Source organism: Anoplolepis gracilipes, chromosome 6, assembly GCF_047496725.1.
Source record: "Anoplolepis gracilipes chromosome 6, ASM4749672v1, whole genome shotgun sequence".
NCBI lineage: Eukaryota > Metazoa > Arthropoda > Insecta > Hymenoptera > Formicidae > Anoplolepis > Anoplolepis gracilipes.
This window is the reverse complement of record NC_132975.1, coordinates 10,591,533-10,613,549: the sequence shown is the minus strand read 5'-3', so window position 1 is coordinate 10,613,549 and position 22,017 is coordinate 10,591,533. Positions and strand designations below refer to the sequence as shown.

General features: G+C 35.0%; 1 protein-coding gene across 2 annotated transcripts in view; it reads right to left on the bottom strand.

Moving 5' to 3' along the window:
- The window catches only part of LOC140666442 (lachesin), a 136,561-nt gene that overhangs the window by 33,198 nt on the left and 81,346 nt on the right, over positions 1-22,017 (bottom strand). Inside the window, exon 3 of one of the 2 annotated variants that reach the window (XM_072893607.1) lies at positions 7,053-7,159. In XM_072893607.1, the coding sequence (XP_072749708.1) occupies positions 7,053-7,159 (107 nt within the window). Of the gene's footprint in view, positions 1-6,995; positions 7,160-22,017 lie in introns of both variants that reach the window. The other variant, XM_072893606.1, reaches the window with a different exon arrangement.

Here is a 22,017-nt window from a genome sequence, read left to right as displayed (position 1 = left end):
GAATACCCGATATCAAAATCGGTTGGAAGCGAGAGAACGTATCCATAGCAACGTGTGAACGGAGGGATAAGGTCGCGTAAGCGCCAACAACGATAACGAAGCGAAAGCGCGGCACAATACGTCGCTCCTTCCAAGTTGCGCATCCGAAAGTCAAAACTCAAATACCGTGCGATTTTCTCAAAAAGGAAAATCTTGTATGAAAACTGTTATTTTTCCCTCTCCGTTTTTTTTTCTTCTCAAGACATGAAGTATCGCGCACAAGTTTTCCCCGATCAGGATGAATCGCAAATTTGCGGTACAATGAAGAAGATAGAGGATTTGAAGCAGGGAGAAATAAAGATAGGGGGACGATAAAGAGAATTTTAAGGACGCCTCGTATGGAAACGAGTCTCTATTTTAACGCAAAAAAAACGATCTCTTTACCTAATGCAGTTTCTTTTCTCCGGGTACATACTTTCGTTTTACAGCCCTTTCCTCCCACACCGATCTTCGTAGTCCTTTAAGGATGTAGGAGGAGAGACCGTGAAGGAACTTGCGGCTGGTAACGGAACAGACGGATAGATAGACGTAAAGAGATTCGGGGATGAGAGAGAGAGAGAGAGAGAGAGAGAGAGAGAGAGAGAGAGAGAGAGTGTGGGTAACCTTCCTAGTCCGATATAATATCGCGTTACGTACACCTATTCCTCCCTCTTTCCATCCTCCGCCTTTGGCGCCACGTTCCCTCCATTCTCGGCCCTCTTTCATATGCAAAACCATTGTCGGCGCTCCATTGTGGCGCATTGTGGGATCGGGAGCTCGGTCCAGTCTACCACACCTCGTTTATTTCCCGCCACCTCCTACGCGGCTCTTCAGAACCCCTTCTTCTCAAAGCTCACCCTCTCTTTATCCCTTCTCATCCCTGGCATTTTATTTTTGCGCCTTCCAACACCGTCACCCACTTATATAGCGCGACTCGTTCCTAAGTTTTTATTTTCTTGACTTTTGTCCGGCTGGTTGATCTAAAGTACGGCTGTTCCCTTTTTCAGCGGCGTGTAGAATAAATGGATAAACTCGCTAATTAAAAGTTCCGCTTTGCTTCTCTCCCACTCTTGTTGCTATTGCAATGCACTGTAGGACAACTTTGTTTGGCAGCGACCCCCTTTGCTTCGCATACTAGCCCTTTCCGTACTATCATAGCTTTACGGTTGAAACTCCAAAAGCTAGTGTACTATTTTGCAATTTTTGTGCATCGTTTCTCCCTTTGGCCGTTTTATTCCCTTTCTGCTTTCATTTTACGCAACCATTTTAACCCTTTCAAAATGATTTTCTTCTTCATTATTATATTTATATAAAATTATATCTCTTCTTTTTAAGATAACAAAAATTAAGAGAAATTAATTATTTCTCTATATAATTTGAAATAATTCAACTATAATAAAAGACTCTCCTTTTTCCGATATTTGTGATTTTTGAAAATATATATATATATATATATATATATATATATATATATGTTGCCAAGATATATGAAATATTGTCATACACTTTAACAGTTTAAAAGATATATTTTTTGAAATAGATAATTTTACAACTCATTCTCTTGAAAGGGTTAATTCCGGAATATATAGGCGTTACGAACGCTGCGACTCTCTTTGATTAAAATTTATATCCATAATTAATTTTTATACGATATATTCAATAATGAAAAATGGAGAGAGAAGAGGGCAAAATTTTTCAATAAAATTCTTATACACATGTATAGAGAGGAGATTAAATTAGCGGAGAAACTGTAGAGTTATCAATATATATAGTGACAGTAAAATTTTGGAACTTATAACGCACATTTGCGAATACACACGAGCGCAATTGTTTATCTGTTTATTTATATATTATTTTATTTCGGGATATCGTGGAAAATTCGAGCGCAGCGTTCGAGAACGCGATAACGGCCGGATTAAATGTTAGAATTTATGGCAGAGAGCGCGACGCGACGCGACTCCGAGCATCGCGGCACGCTTGACGGTACAGCGAAACGCACTCATCCGCGCAGTCGCGTGCGCGGAATTCAAACGATTAACCGATCCGCGTGACACGCACGTTTCGGACGAGATTACTCGTTCTAGCGTACGCTCACGGGACGTACCGGGTGACATGAATAAAATGGCACACGCTGGTCTCGTTCGCTATGTATAAGAGTACGCGTCGAGTAGAGCTCCCTTAAGATTTTTCGCTTCGAAAGTTACGCAATCGGAAGATGTAAATGAGATCAGACAGTCGCATTTTAACATTAAATGTCCGATGAGAATCTATCTATAAAAAGTTATTACATAGTTATTTTCAATCTTCGCACACTTTAATAATTAATTAATTTAATATCACAAAACATATTATAATATTATATTTTCTACGAATTAGATATACGTTTAACACACAGTAGGTACATAGGACACACATAATTTCTTATACGATAATCATATGAAAAGAGGAAATTTCGTTATTCTAATTGAATCGCTAGATTTATTTATCGCTGCTAAAACCTGAACGACCTATCGTTTTCTCTGATCTAAATTCTAATATCAAGTTACATATTTCGTTCATCTGTCTAGATTAATGCTTATTGTTAAAAACATGCTCATGCAACCTCGTATACTCTTCATTATTATATATTCATGCATCATTGGCATGCCTCTCGCATATAGACAGGAATTCAGTGACACGCTAAGAACAATACGTATTGAGCACAATTTTGCCCTTCATATTCGGCAATTACTCAGGGGCGCATAACACGTCCGAACATCTCAATCCTTCTTCAATGCAACTTGCACCATATTTCATCTCGCACGAACATTCAAATTTCAAATGCATTTATGCATTATAAACAGACACATGTGCAAATAGAAATTGTGCATTCGTGGACAAGCCGATGTGAACCTAAATGTTTTCGTATCGAAGGGAAAGTAGAAGGAAAAGGAGAGAGGGACAGGTAGGGCACAGAATGTTTTTCATTACGTCGGTTTCAGGAAATTCAATGACAAAAACAATTGTCATCCGCTATGAGTGTTTTTATCGTAATAAGTCACAACATATTTTAAACCAGCAAGATATTTGAATGAATCAAGTTATTTTATCTGTATCAAGTAATTTTTTTATAGTAATTTTTCAAACGTTCAATATTCATCAATTTAATCTGGAACCAGAGACGTCTGTAACGTTTGATAATGATAAAGAGTCTCGATAAAAATATATACTTTTAATATCATAAGTCAGTATCAAAAAATCATCGTCAATCATTAATAAAGTATTTGCAATAGTTGATTAATAATTATATTTTACATGTGTGTATGAATATATTATAGAAGAAAGATCAGAAATATAAACTTGCGAGATTATAAAATCGTGTTTGTTTGATAAAGTTATGAAGACAATTATATTCATATCTTTATAATTATTGATTTTACAATCTGTGACATTGGTTCTCATGCCCATCTCATTCGTGTTTTAAAATATCTTTTGAAACTTTTCATCTTCAGAATTTCAGTATACTGTCATCTACCGAGGCAACAAAATCCAGACATTTTTTTCTACATGATGTACTACTATAATAAATATATGTATGACACATGTCATACATAAGAAATTAATTATATACGTACTTGTATTTCTTTTTTTTTTTTCAAAATAAATGTTAAATTGTTAAAAATAATAAAATCCCAAATTGGCAAATTGTTATACAAGACTATTGCTAATGTGTTACTATTGTAATTTTATCTTCTTTCAATATATGGGTGCTTGAACTTTTGCTTGAATAAATTATCATTAGAAAAATAATGTTAGATCCTGTTGCCTGGGACAATCATCGAACTACAGTCCTTAGTTTTCCAGCGGGTGCCATTAAGCATCAAAGCTTAAGTCTAACAAGCGAAAAAGCCGGATACTAGATCTGAACATCCTTGCTATAGGCACGGACTTACATTGTCCGATTCGCGAGATTCATTTAGAGCACAGAGCATTCAAGTTGTAAGCAATGTCTCGATGCTCGTTAATGTCGATTTGAACGTCATCGCTCTGTCGGTTCTCATTCAATTCAATGAAGAGTAAAATTCAGTTCGAGAAGCTTCCGTCTTCAAAGTATGCTTGAATATTTTTGTATTACAATCGTATTCGACAATAGAAAAGTACATGGAGATGAGATTTAGACCAATACTAACATACGTATGATCTTACTAGATGCAAATGAAAAAGTCAATCAGTCATACTTGTAATATCTATATTTATCGATTATGTACGATTTCTTATGATTGAAACGATTATTTAAGAGTTTTTCTTAATGATTGAAATTGAGCTACCGACTAATTAAATTACTAACGTGAATATTAATTGCAGTGATAAATGGCATACGAATATATCTCGTAAATTTACCGTCGTGCATAGTGCACGGTAAAAACAACACGGGTAAATGTATTTTTTACGATAACTATGCAATTAATAGACAAAATTCTACCAATCGTCATATTCCTGGTGTTTTTTCCCAAATTTATGAGAGATTAAAGGGATGATCTGATGATGCGTTGAAATATCAAAATTATAACAATTCTTAGAGACAAATTAGAATCATTTAATATTAATATCTTTGAGAGTTACAGGTTGAGAATTTGACGTTATAATAAAATCATTTTATTACTTATTTTATTTGAAGCTATTATTTCGTTTTGATAATCCTCCTTTAACGTCTCATATATTGTACATTATAAATAATTTAGATTCTGTTTACTTATAATATAAATTTTACAACGAAAATTTACTATATTTGTAATATAAAGTAATTTCCTGTTGCAAAAATTTTGATTTGATATTTACAGACCGTCCAATATAAAAAAAAAACTTTATTTTAACAAAACGAATAATTAATCATTTCCAATTTGAAGTAATTCTCAAAATAGGTATTCACGAAGCGATATTTACTTTCGAAATTAATTACGAAACGGTTGAAACAAAATTTTCTCTTTATTCGGGAACTCTATATGTTTAATAATGTGAAAGAACGAAGAAAAGAAAATGAAACCGTCGCGATGATCCTTATTAGAAAAGAGCGTAAACTACCGGACGGAGAATTGTCCGACTGTGTTGTAAGAAAGAAGTTGAAACGCGGGCAAACGCATTGCCGGAAGTAATCGCATTTTCGAACAAGTTATAAACTCTGACAGTGCCAAGTTTAATTAAAATCTACGAGGAAGTCGCGCGCGCGGCGCCGAAATTTCTTTTCATGGTGAAACGTCTTCGCGGCAACGGTGCGGAGGAGAAACTTCTCGGTTATCGGAAAGTTATCGGTTCAACAAGTGGAGTCGAAAAGCGCTTAATACGCCACATCGGCGATATGTACTCACGCGAAATCAATTTCACCACACATATAGCGAAATTGTGCCGGCCTTGATCAATCTTCCTTCTATTGGCGGGAATCGCTATTACAGGAAGGTGTAAAGCGGAAGTTACGCAATTACACGGGGCTCTGAATTTTCTACGAAGTATTTCGAAACAGGTTTATAAATAGCGTTTTTCAAGCATCCATTTTTCATGAACTAAAAAAGAATAAGAAAAAATCACATATCTCTGCAATAAATATGAAAATTGTCTTAAATGATGATATAAAAAATTTGCATATTTATAAGTAATTGTTACTTGATGCGAGAAATATAAAGTTCGATTTAAAGCAACAACTTTGCTTCAAGATTTTATCGCTAAAACTCTAATAAGTATATTATGCAATTGTGACAAATACATGGTTGTTTTTATAAAAATAAAGTTAAAATCTTTTCAAATTTTTCTCGCGCTGTTGTGAAATCAATAAGAAGATTAACAGAACAAACTATTTAAATATTATTGATAATATTAAGATATTTTGTCAATTTTTATTGGCGTCACATAGATAAATAATAATAACTGAATACTCTTTCTTTTACACATGATGTTTTGTCGTTGGACGTTTATTGCAAGAAATCAAAAGAATCTAACATGTCAGTAATATTGAACGTGGTCTTCTGAAACATATAACTATAGAAATAGAGGCTGGCACAATGTGCCTAAAAGCTATTGCTAGAAAAAAACAATAGCTGCAACGATAAATTAGTTTTTCCGCATCTATTTGAGGGTTCTCTCGCGATTCGAATTCTTTTCAGAGAAAGGACAAAGGTAAAGACCAATCGGTCGATCCGAATAAATTCTTTCTTTGTTAGGGAACGCTTTAATATTGATAGCATCGATCTCGATAAATGTTCGATCTACTTTGCGTTTCAAATCTCACTCCAACGTATTAGTAAGAAATATATGAAATTTTTTTGAAATACAATACACGAGTGTACGTATCATGATAGTATACATTCTCAGCGTTAAATTATGATGCTAAATTATAATCTTCACGGTGCGATACGAAGGAGACGAGAAAGCCGCGATCACGATGCGTCTTAAATTTAATAACTAGACGCACATAGCTATCGAATTATAACAATGGATAACGATACGTTGCATTCTTTTAACGCGCGAAGGCATCATTAGCCATTTCGCGTGAGTAACTTTACAGTCTCGCGGTGAAGTCTCCTCTTTCTTTTGCGTGAGTTTGCTGATATTTCTCAACGAAGTAAACGAAGAGAACGAGGCAGAAGAACGTGAAGAGACTATGAAACTTCAGTTGCCTGCATCGTAGTTGTGCGGTACCTCTATAGGTACCGCCAGCTGATAGATGAAAATGAATGTCATATACAGAGATGGTTGGTAATGGTGGCTGCTCTGCGGCTGTGATAGTATATATAGTATATATTTCTTTTTTCATAGCTGGCGGTATATAGTGCAGTTAAATGCAGTGCTGTGAAGTGCAGGCACGCGCGCATATAGGTGGTGCAGTAGTAGTAGTAGTAGTAGTAGTAGTAGTAGTAGTGACAGTAGTAGAGTTAGTAGTAGTAGTAGGTAGTAGATAAGGTAGTAGTCCATTACAGGCGGACACAGGTTAATGGTAAAATAGTTACCCGGGGCTTGATCGCGCTGCCAGAGTGATCTCCGCTCGCGGAGGAGGAAGGACTCACCCGGTATCCACCGAGGTTGTTCACCACGCAGGTGAAGGTAGCGTCTCGACCCTGCGGGATCGTTACGTTCTCCAGCGGGTAAGCGAAGTCTGGCTCTAGCCCCGTCACTGAAACAAACAGTACGATATGTAAGTAGTTGCGCGTCTTAATACTCGATTTTTTTAATATACGTTTTCCATTTCCTTCTGTCTAATTTTATTTCGTAGAATAAATAATTCTTGAAAGAAATGTTATATCCTAAAATATAATATTATAGATTCGAGAAAGAGTTAAAAATTGATACAAAAGAAAACAAATTAAATATTTAGAAACATGTTAAATATTGAATTGGAAATAATCTCCCAACAGAGGAGATAAATTTAATTTGATATATATTTATATAGAACACACATGTCATACACGTCTTAAATATCTCACTTTAGTATGACGTCAAAGTCGTGTAATAAATTTTTGACAGAACAGGTCGGAAAATCGCAGTAGTTTCGCAAAAATATCCCGAGGCTCTTGCACACGGGACACGCGAGATATTTTATGTCGCGTTATATATTCATGGAAAAAAACGGGCCTTTGTAGAAAGTTTGGCGTTATGGAGCATCCATACAGCTATCTCATAACAGAAACTATCGCGTGCCCAACGCAAATGCCTAAGTACCGATTTTTCGCAAACACGTTAAAACTGACAAACGGATCGACGACAGAATTTTCGAGGCAATTTTCTCGCATTCCCGAGCTATATAAATCCTAAAAGTTAATATTTGAGTGTGTTATATTTATTCGTATTTGATGTTCACTAATACAAATAATACCAATACAATGCGACATTTATAATAATATTATTAAAGAGAATAACGATAGTATAAGTAATATTATATAAATATGAGACTTTCAACACACACAATAATTTATTTAAGAAAAGTTTAAGTTGCCAACAAAATGTTATTCTCTTTATACGAGCTCACCAAATCACTGTTAACATATTCAGTGGCGGCACTAAATTAATTTGTGGAATGGAAATAGTTCGTTAATAGAATCTGCGGATACATGTATTTCGCAAGCGGTAACGATCCGAATCGATAACATTTAGCCGGTTTACGATGTAAAAGTAATCAACGTAGAATTAACACCTGTCGCACGTAAAATAGTTTTCGGAGCAAACTTTATCTCGGAACGTATATTTTGTCAGTAACCGATACGCTAAAATTGTCGAAAATGTCGCTTGTTTTGTGTAAAATAGTATGTTATTATTTCGAAATATTTTCCATTTTTAGCATTTTTTTTCATTTTTATAGAAACCTCACGGCTAATGTAATTTATAACATAAAAATACTTTATCATCTGTAATAGACAAATATTACGTTTTGTGACATTCGACATTTATTGAATTATATCAAAATCTCTCTATTTCGTCCTATTATAGCTCTGTTTAATTTTTAAATATTACATTCTTACATAAAAAAATGACAATATATATATATATATATATATTGTATTTCAATTAGTATATATATACAAACACATATATTAAATCGTAACTGACGTTTTACTCATAAAAAAAGAATAACAATGATTCATATTCAATGCAATAAGATCAGAGAATTTTCGAATAGTGACAATAGCAAAGGCAATACAGAAAATTGGTAAGCTATGTGATGGAAATTCTATTGACTATATTTTTTTTCATCGCGGTATGTGTCGAAGGACAATCGCTGCTATAGCAGGATTTAATATTGGAAATTGAATCTCTCTGTTATTTTTAGTACTTACTTTTGAACGAATTTGCACATTTTCGCCATATAGCATTCCACGTGCAATTCAATAACTATAATTCCTGCAAATAGGATTTTTTTATAAACCGATATTTCACGATATTAATCAATATTATAGAAAAGATAATATGTGTAGTTCTATTTGTGTTAAATCTTCTTTATAAATCAAAAATATAAGTTAGAGTATATCTTGTTACAGTAATATTAATATTATGTGTACATATAATATTTATTTAAAAAAAGAATAAAAATATTAGAGATTAAGACAGTACGTAAGACAGAAAATATTATATCGATATTTATGTTGATATTAATAACAACGAAGGCGCTCACGCATATGTATATTCTGTATATGCTTTAATACTGCTTTTTTATACGGAGCATGTGCAGCTTTTGTTTAGTTCGCAAAGGAAAACTGGAATATTGCTGTAATGTATCACATGTTCATTATGTAATTGCAGTTGCGACGCAATCGAGGCGTTTCGAGATAAAGAGAGATTCAATATGATGCACGTCTGCTGAACGATACAAAGAAACTGACTTACGAGGAAAGTTTGCCATCTCTTTCGCACGAGAAGAACCTTCGTGTATTGAATTTAAATTCACGGCTGGCAGTAGCTGGTATCGTCTAATGTAACTTGGTTATGTGAATTTTATGAGACCAAATGGAAGGTGGGAAAAACGCGTCTTATGAAAGTTGCTGATCGATTTATCTGACATTCTCGCGGTGACAGACATGACTAAAAATAGTTCCGCTATCTTCGCTCTTCTTCGATGCTCTAACATTTTTGCAATATATGTGGATTGCATTGTAATAATATCTTGTATGATAAAATTCTTTTTCTCCCTTTTTCTCTTTTTCTTTTTCATCAAGATATAGAAACGTAGATTACATTAACATATTATATTATTTTTTATATACGCGATATAGCTGAGAAACTGTGATAGCCACTTTTCATATCGTCAACAATTATTGCACATGTTATTTTAAAAGGCCAGTCGACTGAGAGTACTTTTCGATATTACCGGCATTGGTATGCAATTACAAATTACAAATTAACGTTTTAAATATAATTAATCCATTCCGCGCTAAATGTAAAAGGATAGCACATTACTAAAATGTCGACAGCTATTTATTTTAATATCGGATGCTGAAAACGGATGAAAGCGTGGATATTTAAAATGAAATACTTTATACAACTCTATATTTGTGACGTCACTTTTGTGACGTTAATATAATTGGTTACGCAAATATATAAGCGTGCTGTAATTTCTCGCAATGGCGTGAGATGCTATACTTTAAGGAAAATGGCTTTTCCTCCTGGGGGATGAATTTTACAGTCGCGATATGACGAAGATGTAGAACATATCGCGGTGTGCCACGAGAAGCCGGCAACTTCGTCGGCTGAATTTTACGAGGATATTTGAAGAGTGATGTACATACACATATAAACACTGAGCAAAACTCGGCACGTTTGTAAAACGTATCGCGAAATTTCTGTTCGTACTAAACATGCGTCGGCGGCTGAATAAATTGAAACAAATAGAATTACCGTTACTGACGGTAAATATTATAACGGCATTTCTCTCAATGAATCTAACAAGAAGTCTTTGACATGTTGTGTGAAATATTCCATTTTCATATTTTCATTTATTGTAACATGCTTATCGTGTTCAATGCAAATTTGCAATAACAAATATTGTTCTTCTACTTCATGAATTATTATTAATTTCCCAGATTTTATGTTGACACAATGTGTAAAGAGAGAGAGAGAGAGAGAGAGAGAGATAGAGAGAGAGAGAGAGAGAGAGAGAGAGAGAGAGAGAGAGAGAGAGAGAGAGAGTATATATTCATATATATTAATGTAATCTAAAAACGCGGTTATATATGAAATACAAATAGGAAATTAAGCAAAAATGTCGGAAAACAACTCAATTAATATTATTAAATTTTAAGTAATATTAATCCAGTGATTTCAAAATAAAATCTAGCGAATCCGTTGCAAATTGTGGCTCTTATGGGCATAAAGCAATTAAATTAGTAAGACGAGCATTGCGCCGAAACGCTTGCACTTTATGCGGAGGAACGGTCCCGCATAAATTGCCCTCGCCTACAAAGGACAATGCAAAGTAATGCCACTTAATCCCTTTACCTTTACAATAAAACCATCACGCTATCTTACGAAGCGTAGTGCAAAGTCCGGGCATGTAATGTTCGTTTATCTTCCATCACGCGTAAAGCGACGACTCGTGCAACTAAATGCAAATTTTTGTTTACGTTCTGTCCGTGTTTTTATTGCGCAATTAAAGTAGTTCTGTAAAGTTTTTCTTACGCTTTAAATCGAGAGTTGAATGAGGAATGTGCAGATATAAAAGGCGATACGACATAATTTGACATAGATTTTCTATAGGTATCAACTTTCCGTGAAAACGTACATGAATTTTTCATCTAATTATAAGTGATATCTTGTTTTCCTAAAATGAACGAATTGCGATTGGGATGCCCGAGAAAACCATAATTTTCGTCTCACGACACGTCACTCGGCTGTGCCGATGGCGAAAATGCATCTCAGAGTTATGGACTTCCAACTATTCACATTGCACTTTTGCGAAAAATGCAAAGTACGGAAAATACGAGACCGGAAAAATGCAAAGAGTGCAAAGTGCATCGTGCAACGTATTCTCGCTCAATTAAGAAGTTTCTCAACAGAAATTTTTCCTGCAAACTCACGAAGGAGCACGCGTTCGCATTTTACACAGGTTTCGAGCTTATCTATTGCAAGTGTCGACAACAACGTTTTTGAAGCATCGCGATTGTGCGAAGTGCACTATCGACGCTTACGGATGAAGGGTTACGCGGGATTGAATTCAATAGGGGAAAAAGAAGAGGAAAACGATCGAAAAGTTCAGGGTTCGTATGTAGTTAGTCCTGTCGCGAGTTTGTGATACAAACTATTTTATTCATTCTATTCGTATCGTTACGTATTACGCATCACGTGATAGTATTATGGATATCCACATTGCGATATCTTCCGCGTTCACGCAACTATAAATATGATTTCTTGACGTAAGGAAATCTTTTGCATGTCGGAAGTTTTATATATGCCTGACAAAAATGGATGACGTTTGCGCGCGATGCACACGTATGTGTATGTATATGCACTAAAATTGCGCGACGCAGAGGATAGGTATACAGAATTTATCAAAAGTTTTATTTTCTTTCAGTTGTAGGTTTTCTGCGAATAGATTTTGCTCTCGTAGATTTTAAACCTAAGATATGATACTTAATCTAAAATATTTTACGTCGGAAATTAAAAAATTAACGACCACAAAAGTTTCATAATGACGATTATTAATGACCGTAAGTTAAAACTTCCTCGAAGACAAAGTTATTCATTAAGAAATTTATAATTATAAGTAAGTACGTGGGTCCTTAGATCAAGTTATAGTAGCCATGAAAATTAACTTAAATCTACGCGTGTACAATGCAAATAAAATTTTTGTGTCCTAGAACGAATATATCTCGCAAGATGTAATGAGAAAACGTGCTACAATTAAAAATTTTGATATGTATTTAATTCGACATGTTCGATTACAATTAAAAATTTTGATATGTATTTAATTCGACATTTTATCCGATAGAATTTTTTGTTTATACCGAAAGAACTGATTAGAAAGAAAAAAGTAGTACAGTTCAAATTTAAATTATCGATGCAGATGTTGATTTATTTATTGATAAAGAGAGATGTAATGTAAACAATTTTTTTTATTTAAATTAATTTAATGCGCTTAATTATACAAGTGGAATGTGTCTACCATAGTCATGTAGAAATATAAAAGTATGTATGTGTGGGTATATATATATATATATATATATATATATATATATTCTTTTTCATGCATTTAGCTCGCTTCGAGGGGAAGTCTTGCATTTACGTAAAGAAAAAAAAATTAGAAGCCGAGTTCTGAGCAAGTCTCTATCTCGAGCGCTCTAACGCGCACTATAGTTATGCCGCATTCAACGTCGGGAACTTTTCGCGACTGCAGCTGCTAAACTAATCATAAATTTGATTTCGCGGTTTAACATGAATATAGTAAAACACACGCTTTTATGCGTTAGAAGATTTTTTGCAAAATGTGAATTATAAAATCTTGTTAGAGGATATTTCGTATGGAATGCATATAATAATAAACTATGGCAAAAATTCATTATTAAAAATTTTCAACAATACATCGCTTGTTTATTTACATTTATTTATGTTATTTTTAACATTATACATTCTATTTTTTCCGATAAATTATATATTTTTTTAGTCATTTATTAGTTTGCTTTTGATATTATTATGTTGATATTAAAATGTTTTTTTTACCTCCAGCCATGCATTACGCGAGGGAAAATTATTATAATCAAATGAGAGAAAATAGAGAACTCCAAGCAACATTTTTATAACGAGAAAAAGAATCGTATAATGAATCAACTTTATATCAATCAAGTTTATAACGTTTGCAATATTATCGCTACAAACAGCGTCATAATAAGCTAAAAATTTGAAACTACTTAACATACTTGAAAGATTCTTTCCTTATCATTTTTTTCTTACCGCGTTACAAATTAATCTTTATATGTATTTCTTGTGTATAAAGTAAAACAAATAATGTAATAATAATTTAGATTATTTGATCGGATGCACCGCACAATGTGAGAGAGAAATAGAAATCTATAAATTTTTCATGAATTAAAAGAGAAAATTGTGGGCCGTTCATTTTTTATGCAAACTAAACTTACTCTTGTGACTTTTATTTCTTGCCGAGATTTTGCCTTCCTGTCGCTTGCCACACATTTACGACGAATTTCCCAAAGGAAATTTTCTCTACACCAAATTTCGAATCAAACCTCACCGAGTAAGCTTTTCTTTCATCCGAGACACTGCAACTTCTTTTTCGCGCAGTCCTTCTTGTTACTCGATGGGGGATGCGAGCAGGAAGGAAGGAGCAGGGATTGCGTATTTTATATCGAATTTGAATTTGTAACGCCGAATAGGAGATACAATATCGAAAGGAATAAAATCTCTAAAATATCGCGATATGATGTGGTGACGGCGTGACGTGGCACGAGCAAGTCGAAAAAAGCGACAACCGCCGCTACCGCCGCCGCTGAATTTTACAAGGATATTTACATGAGCGCAATATTTTATAGGGCACTTAATGCCAGGTCACGTTCTGTCTCTCACTGGTTGGGCGGTCGCCTATGAATCAAAGTGCGCTTTAAAGATTTCTTTCTCATCCCGCGACGCGACGGATAAGGAACTCGCTGGGGCTCGTACCTTGTACGGAATATCTTACGTGGCATCTACCTATCTTATCTCGCAAGGTTTCCACCACATTCTCCATCTTTTTTTTTTTTCTTCTCTTTGCCTCTCTTCTATCTCTCTCTTTGCCTCGAATCAATGAACGATCTTTACTCGCTGCTCTGCCAGCAGAATTTCCCCTGCATCGAGGAGGCGGAATCGCAAAGCATAAACGACGGAATTCTTTACGCGATTCTCATATCGACGTTGATATCGTTATCCATTCGAGAACACTCGCCTTTAAGGTGCCGTGATAGCCCGCAAAATGTAGCTTGAAGGATGAAATATACGATCACGTTCGCTATTTTACATTGGCGGTCTCGACATTCGAATGTTTATATCATACGCATTGAAAAGTTAAGAGTCAATTTCTTTCTTCGATTGGAAAAAAAAAAAAAAGATTCATTCTCGAACAAGGACGCGATTGGTTAGGCAATTTTGTTTTCTCTCCGTAAATTGCAATTCGATGTGCGTGCGCATGTTGTGACCACTTACGAAAACGCAACTGTCGTTTCTCTTCCGCTCTCACGTCTCCTTTAATTCGCCGCGGAGACCCGAGTACGAATGCAATTACTTCTATAATCAATTTAGATGACTCGCAGCGGAGCCGGCACGTAATTGTTAACGCGATTATCTGTGGCGCGACCGGAAAGTCGTGGAATAATGGACGGGCGGGGGATGCCTAGACGTCACGAAGGTCTCTTTGGGTAGGGGGTTAGTGTCATCTCTCTTGCGAGCGCACATTCGACCATCCTTCGAGACGCGTGTTCGTGGGTTTCGAGCTGACTGGCACAGTGCCAATTTAGAACCGATTCGCCGACTAGCTTCAATACGACGATGAGATTTCTACCAAAGACGGCGTGTCTCCTGGTTTTCTATCAAGCTCGCCGCGATTCGCAACAATCTAGTCTCGAATTAATTCGTAAAAGAATTTTGCAAGAAACTCGTGCTAAAATTAAACGAACAAGTCTCGTTGTGTCTCTGCATGTGTGAAAGATTTATTACAAACATTAAAATTTTTAATTCTTCTAATTTAAAGATTATTATTCCATTGTTTCTAAAGACAAATTTATTCTCAATTTTCTTTCGCGGCAATTCGAGAAAAGGAAGACAAATTTAAGCATCTCTCGCGGGTGAGTTACAATTGTTCAACGTCGCCCTTGCAGTTGAGAATGCGCCCCCGCGTTTATTGCCCGCGTTGTTTTCGCCTCCAGACTTCTTGCTATCAGAGAAGGTTTAAGCGCGTTGTATTTTCGCAATTAAGACCGAGCGAGGTCGGGGTAGGGCAGAGTAAGGGATGCAGCCGGTTTTGTCGTGCTCTCTTTAGTCTCTTTCGGTCGAATTTAACGCCGACTCTGGATCAAAATGTCCCGTCCAAGCATTGGTGTTTAATGAAAATTCATGTTACTATTTCTAATTCGTAACTGCACCTGGTGAAATAGTGAGAATCCTCGATTAACCGTAGCAAAAATTAACTCAGATCATAGTTCTTTTTGCCAATTATTTAATCATAATATCATTAAATTATATAATTAAATTTAGAATCAATTAGCAAAATACATTTTCCAACGAAATTATTTGTATTATCACCACAGATGTATTAAAAATAAATAACATGTAAAATTAAAAATATAAAATCTAATGGCGAGATTAATTTGTATTTGAATGAACAGCTTAAAATATTTTTGATGATCCTTTCATAAGTTAATGTAACGATAAAAAATTTTCTGGAATTTTCTATATCATAGTGCAAACTGGACGAGGCTTTTGATTGGCTTATACATTATTGCAATTATTTTTCAGTTTTAATATAAGCTTAATAAAGATTTAATCCGATTGCATTTCTGTATTTAACATTTTACAAAATTGTAACGAATAAAGTGTAAATTTTGACGCGGTTGTTAACGACTATTAGTCGATAAATAATGGCAAGCTCCGTGATTGATCGCTCTCTAACTGCGCGAGGTGTGCTTTCGCTGGCCGAAAGGAAATAAGTCGGAGCAAATGGGCCGTTTGCCGAGCTGCATTCAGCATCGCGGCCTTATCCGAGAATTAACCCTCCGCTTTTATTGCTATGTTCTCTCGTTTAGCTTCTTGCGATCGGAGCCCGAGGTGTGTGTTCGCATTTAACCTTTTCGTGCCGACGTTGAATAAAGCTTTTTGCTTCCTCGGACGATTTCTCGTGCATTCGGGCTGCACATTCGTATCCATTCTACGGGGTGTTGCGTGACTTACTGACGAAATAAGTTTCTTCGAGAAACGTTTGGTCGAAAGCGTCTTATATAAATATTTCTGTTTCGTCATGATAATATATATGTGTGTACATACACGAATAATATACATATATACGTATATACGTGCATTTTTTCTAATTTTTTAGGTAAAAATAAGTAAAAATATAGTGGGATTTTATACTCAATATTACACACACACACACACACACACACACACACACACACACGTATATATATACCTACTGTAATATAAAAAATGTATTAATTTAATTAATAAATTATTGAGAATTTAATTAAACCAAGTAAATATTAATATTAGTAAACCAAATAAGAGCCATGTGCAACAATAATAGGCGTAAATATTAAATTCAACATATTTAATATTGTTTTGGTCCTTTTTGGGTCATCTTCAGTATAAATTAATAAAAGTTGACAAAACAATAATTAAATCTTGTTTATTAACATATTCAGAGGTCCAACGAATCCCCAGGAAGAGTGACGAATTTCCCCATTTCGCTTGTGGAGCGTTCATTCGTTGCAGCTCTGAGCGTGTTAATGAGGATTTAATTACTATTTTGTCAACCTTTATTAATTTGTATTGAAGATGACCCGAAAAAGACCGAAACGTATACATTATTAATTAAATTGAAATTTTACTCGTAGTAATAAGTAATTATTTGCGCCTATTACCGTTACGCGTGACTCTTAACATTTACTCGGTTTACTTACATTAATTTGTACTTACATAAAAGAGCCTTTATTTTATAACTTTTTAATTCTGAAAGATGTAATTGATAAAATAAAAGATGATTTGATTTGTTTTTTTTTTTTATTAAAAATATTTTTTTTACATCTCTTAGAAAAATTAAAAGTTTCTATTTCATGTAACTGTTTGGACAAATAGTTTGAAAGATTTTACAAGTCAACAAAGTCGAGATTGAGATTAAAAAGTCTGGAAACGTTTAAACATTACAATTTCGTTAATGTCTACGAATGTCCAAGTTTACAATTCAAAACTGCTCCGTTTGGCAGAATGAACACGAGAGGAGTTCGTTTTTTCGAACAAAGAAGCTGAAGTAACTGGGTCGCGATCCATTCTACGATCGTGCTCGACCTGTTTCTTGGGATGTGCCATTGCGTTATTGCTTCGTTTCTTGACCACGACTGTTAAATTAAAGCTCGCTCGCATTGCGAAATAAAAGCGTGTTGCGTTGATAAACGCATATGGCTTTTTTTGTAAATATTCATTAAAATTACGCGCGTACGAGATCTATCTCTATTTTTTAATAGAGTTTTTATCAAAATAAAAGTTTTTCACCGCTGTACAAATATACGCAATGCAATATTATTTCTGTAATTGCAAATACGAGCAATTTGCGATTTATAAAATTACAAGATAATTGAATAGTTTACTAAAATTCTCACTGATTTTCTTTACGATTTATTAATCGTGTTTCTATCGTGTACCTACATTATCGTAACAATTAACATTTATAACCTGTTATCATGACAAAAGTTCATAAAATATTAAGCTTATTACGTTTCCACAATCGTCTCTAAATAAATGCACAGCAATTCATACGGAAATTAATTTATGACTCTCAGAGAGAGTCAATCGGTTTTATTTTGTAGCAGGTGCAAGAGAATCGTTAGTTGAAATATTTGTTAAAGTTGCTAATTTAGCAGGCGATAGAACGAAACGGCGCTCGGTTAATTTCCGAGTGTCATTTGCAGCAAGTCTCTTTCGACATTTTGATTCCACGAGCGGTGATGTTTAATACGGCTAATTAACGTAAAATAGAATAAAGGTGATTGGAACGTAATTTTGAGCCGTATAATGATGAAAAAGTAATTAATGCTTAAAAAACGAACTTTAATGAAATCTATTTTAAATCTATTTTTAATCTCTTTTAAAACAATATACATTTTAGAATTTATTTACTCTGATAAAACATAAGACAACAATAGATTTTTTTATATTTTGTAATTTCCGTTTAAAAATATACATTTCAGAACTTTATCGTTACGGTATATTTTTTCAAGATTATCTCTGTCATACATACGTGCATCGCAACGTCATCGATGCGTACAGATTAAATTTGCATGGGACGATATCAAGACTCGCGAATCAACCAACATGTGGGTAAAAAATGGCAAATACATTTTTAAGTGTAATCTCGCACCGAGAAGCCTTCCGCAGCGCGCGAGAATAATAATGGGCGCGATATCAACAGCATTTCGAAAATCCACCGATGTGGGACAGGATTAAAATTTAATCCGGTCGCGTGAATCTCGTGTCGTCCAATTATACAAGCTTACGTATGCGAAGGGCTTTTTAACATGGGTGCGGATGTAAAATGTGCGCCGGAAAATGAGAAAGGCGGAAGAAAAATCCGAATGATGCGAGATGGAAAGCGAGAGAGAGAGAGGAGGATTTGCAAAAAAGGGAGAAGGTTCGTTGGGACGAAGATAGGGGTAGAGAGATCGAGGGATAGAGAAACCGAGGGTGAACGGAGGCCTTTAAACGCATCTCATCGGATTGCGCGCTTTTACAGTGTCAGGACCGTTGCGTTGTTGTACATTGTGAAACAGATTGGTTGGTCGGATCTGTCACACGGTATCGCGACTCTGACAGGAAAGACGGAACAACCAATCAACTGTTTCTGGACCCTTTGTCTGCTCGAGCGCGGCGCGACGACAACCCCCTCCCCCCTCCTCCCCCCAACGTAGTGCCGTCCGAATTGAAAATACCTCGTCACCGCGTTCGTCGCCACCGCCTCTAAATCCGTCTGTCCGCGCGATTGTCGCTAAAAGCGCGGATAAAACTTTTCAGCCTGTATAGCATGCGCATGACGCGAATGAAAAATCTGATAAAGAGAGGACCAGGATATATACGTATATATATCGCGAACGAGAAAGAGAGCTATGTGTAAACCTGTGTTAACCGTTGACCAGTTAGATCCGAAAGGGACTAAAAACGTTATATTGTTACATAGGCCGATCTGATCGTCGCTTTTTGTTGCTCGTACGTATATATGTATCTGTATATATATATATATATATATATATATATATATATATATATATATATATATATAAAAGTCGTTTATTGTACAAAATATCTTTGATCAGGCATGCTTTTAACTTTCTGCGTAATTTTTCTGCGAGCCTATTGATTGACGTTTTCTTTATTTGTCGTACAAATACAGTTTTACCATTCATTCGAGTTTATTAGCATATTTCGAGTTATAATTTTCATTTAGCAAATTAGTGTATCGAGCCTTTTAATTTTCGATTTATATAATCACTCATCGATTAATTTATTATTTTATTATCTTATATGTCATGAAGAACATTAAAAAAATAAGGGGATTAATTTTTATACATAGATTAATATCTAATATTTAGAGATTTAATTTTATAGATTAATTTAGATATATATATATATATATATATAATAGGCACAATCGTAATAAAGGAAATAGATCTTTTCTTTTAGATAAAACTACAAAATAAACATCGATTAATATTCGTCAAATTAATATCGAATCTTGCGAAATTCACAAGTATAATTTGTTTTAAAAGAATATGTGTAATATCTTTAATCGATCACAGTGTTCCCGCGATCGTCGCAATAATTGTCACCGACAAGCGAAAGCAAGAGAAGTGGGAATAGAAATGTCCACGACCATCGACTGACCGTCGTATAAACGCGGCAAGTGTACCGAGCAAGGGTGGAAGGAAGCGGATGGGGCGGATCGTTCGAAGAAGGGGTCCCGGGTCAAGAGAGAGTCCTGTCCCCGAGTGTAAGGAGTCGTGAGCGAGTAACGTGTTATTCGATGTCTCCCACGGGGATCCTGGACTATCGCTACCAACGCCATCGCTCCGATGGACTCCGATCCTTCTTCAAACGTTTCTCCACTTCTCTCGACCGCTCGCGTTGCTCACGCTACTTCACGCTACCACTCTCCCGTGAGTGCCACTACTGCCACGATCCTAGACTCGTCCGTCGCGAATGGGAATGGGTCGTGGATCAAGAGTCGTAGATCTGACCGCTGCCATTTACGTTAATGAGCGAGAGTTTGACGATATGGAGCTACGAAAGGTCATATCACTTGGGGGTACTTTCAGAAGGGACTGCTTTCTCTTGTATTTGTTTAATCTTATATAACTTAAATAACCAGACAGGCAAAATGAAAAGCTAATTAATTCTAGTAGAAGTTTAAAATTAGAGTTAAATCAAAGCTTTTGTAATAATTCTTTCTTTTTTTTTTTTTTTCAATATAGAAACATGGATTTTTATTTCTAAATAAATGGAAGATATATACATGTATGTATATCATAATTTTTACTTTACATATAATTTATATTTTTAATCAATGTTTTTTTTCGAATCTGTTATTATCAGCAATTCAATCGTAAATAGAGTCATCGAGTGTAACAAATCCATGCAGAAAGGCTTAAGCAGCTGCGTGGATAAACGATTAAAATTAATTCACGAGATCACATTGTGTTCGCCTATTTATTTGAATTTGAACGAACCGACGAATTTATACGGATTCGCACGATTCATTACATTGACAAGTCATATCTCGTTTAAATCAAGATCAGATCAATAACAATCGCGTTTCAATGTACCAATATTGCTGCCGAACCAGATTAAATTAATCAAAAACGTCGACATGCGTGTACACACTTTCCGAATTAATTTATCCACATCAAAGTACTCGATGTAAATTAAAATCCTGTTGCAATTTTTGATCAAGAATATTTTAATTTATTTTTTTTTGTAATTTTATAATTTAAAAAAAAAATATAAATTTCAGAAGAAAAACACTTTATTTCAATACCAGAATTGTTTTTAAACGTAACGTGATCTCAAATATTCATCACGATGCTAATCTGTATGTAGTTTTATTCTATCTATAGTTTTATTGTATACGAGATGTCTCCCCGACAGTTACATGTATAAAACTTCATGTTTGCATATATTAAAACTGAAAACACGACTCGCAATTGCGCGAAGTCTCGATACGTGATATTGACGATTCCGTGGCAGCTATGTTTTCTCAACAAATGCGTGCGAGAGTGTTTCTCCACTGGTGAGAATGGGGAAATATCAATATTCGCGAAACGAGGTGTCCATTGGACATCCGGCCAGCTTCGTTTTTCTTCGCGTTTCTCGAAAGGATTAAAAATATTTTCCATAACCACTTTTGCGGGAGCTAATATTTACACAATTTATTTTATATCTCTTTGCAGATCGGCAAATCGATTATTCTTCATCTCGCTTTGTCGTTCTCTCTTTTCGCTTTTTATTTCTCAATATGATTTCGATCGAATCGGCACAATAAAAGCGACTGCCCGAGGAATATTTGCTAAAATAAGCACCGCAAACCTGTATCAATACGAGAAAGTTAATTGCCATCGCACCAATAGCATTGACCGTCCGATGATATTTCGATACAGGGTTTAATGTGTTACAATCACAGCTATTTTATGCACCGTTCAGATAGTTCACACGCCGAGAAAATTATGTTTATCGGATTTTGATAAATATAATTATATTTGCCCGAAAAAGTTAATAGTCGTCGAATAATGATGAAAAAAGTGCAAC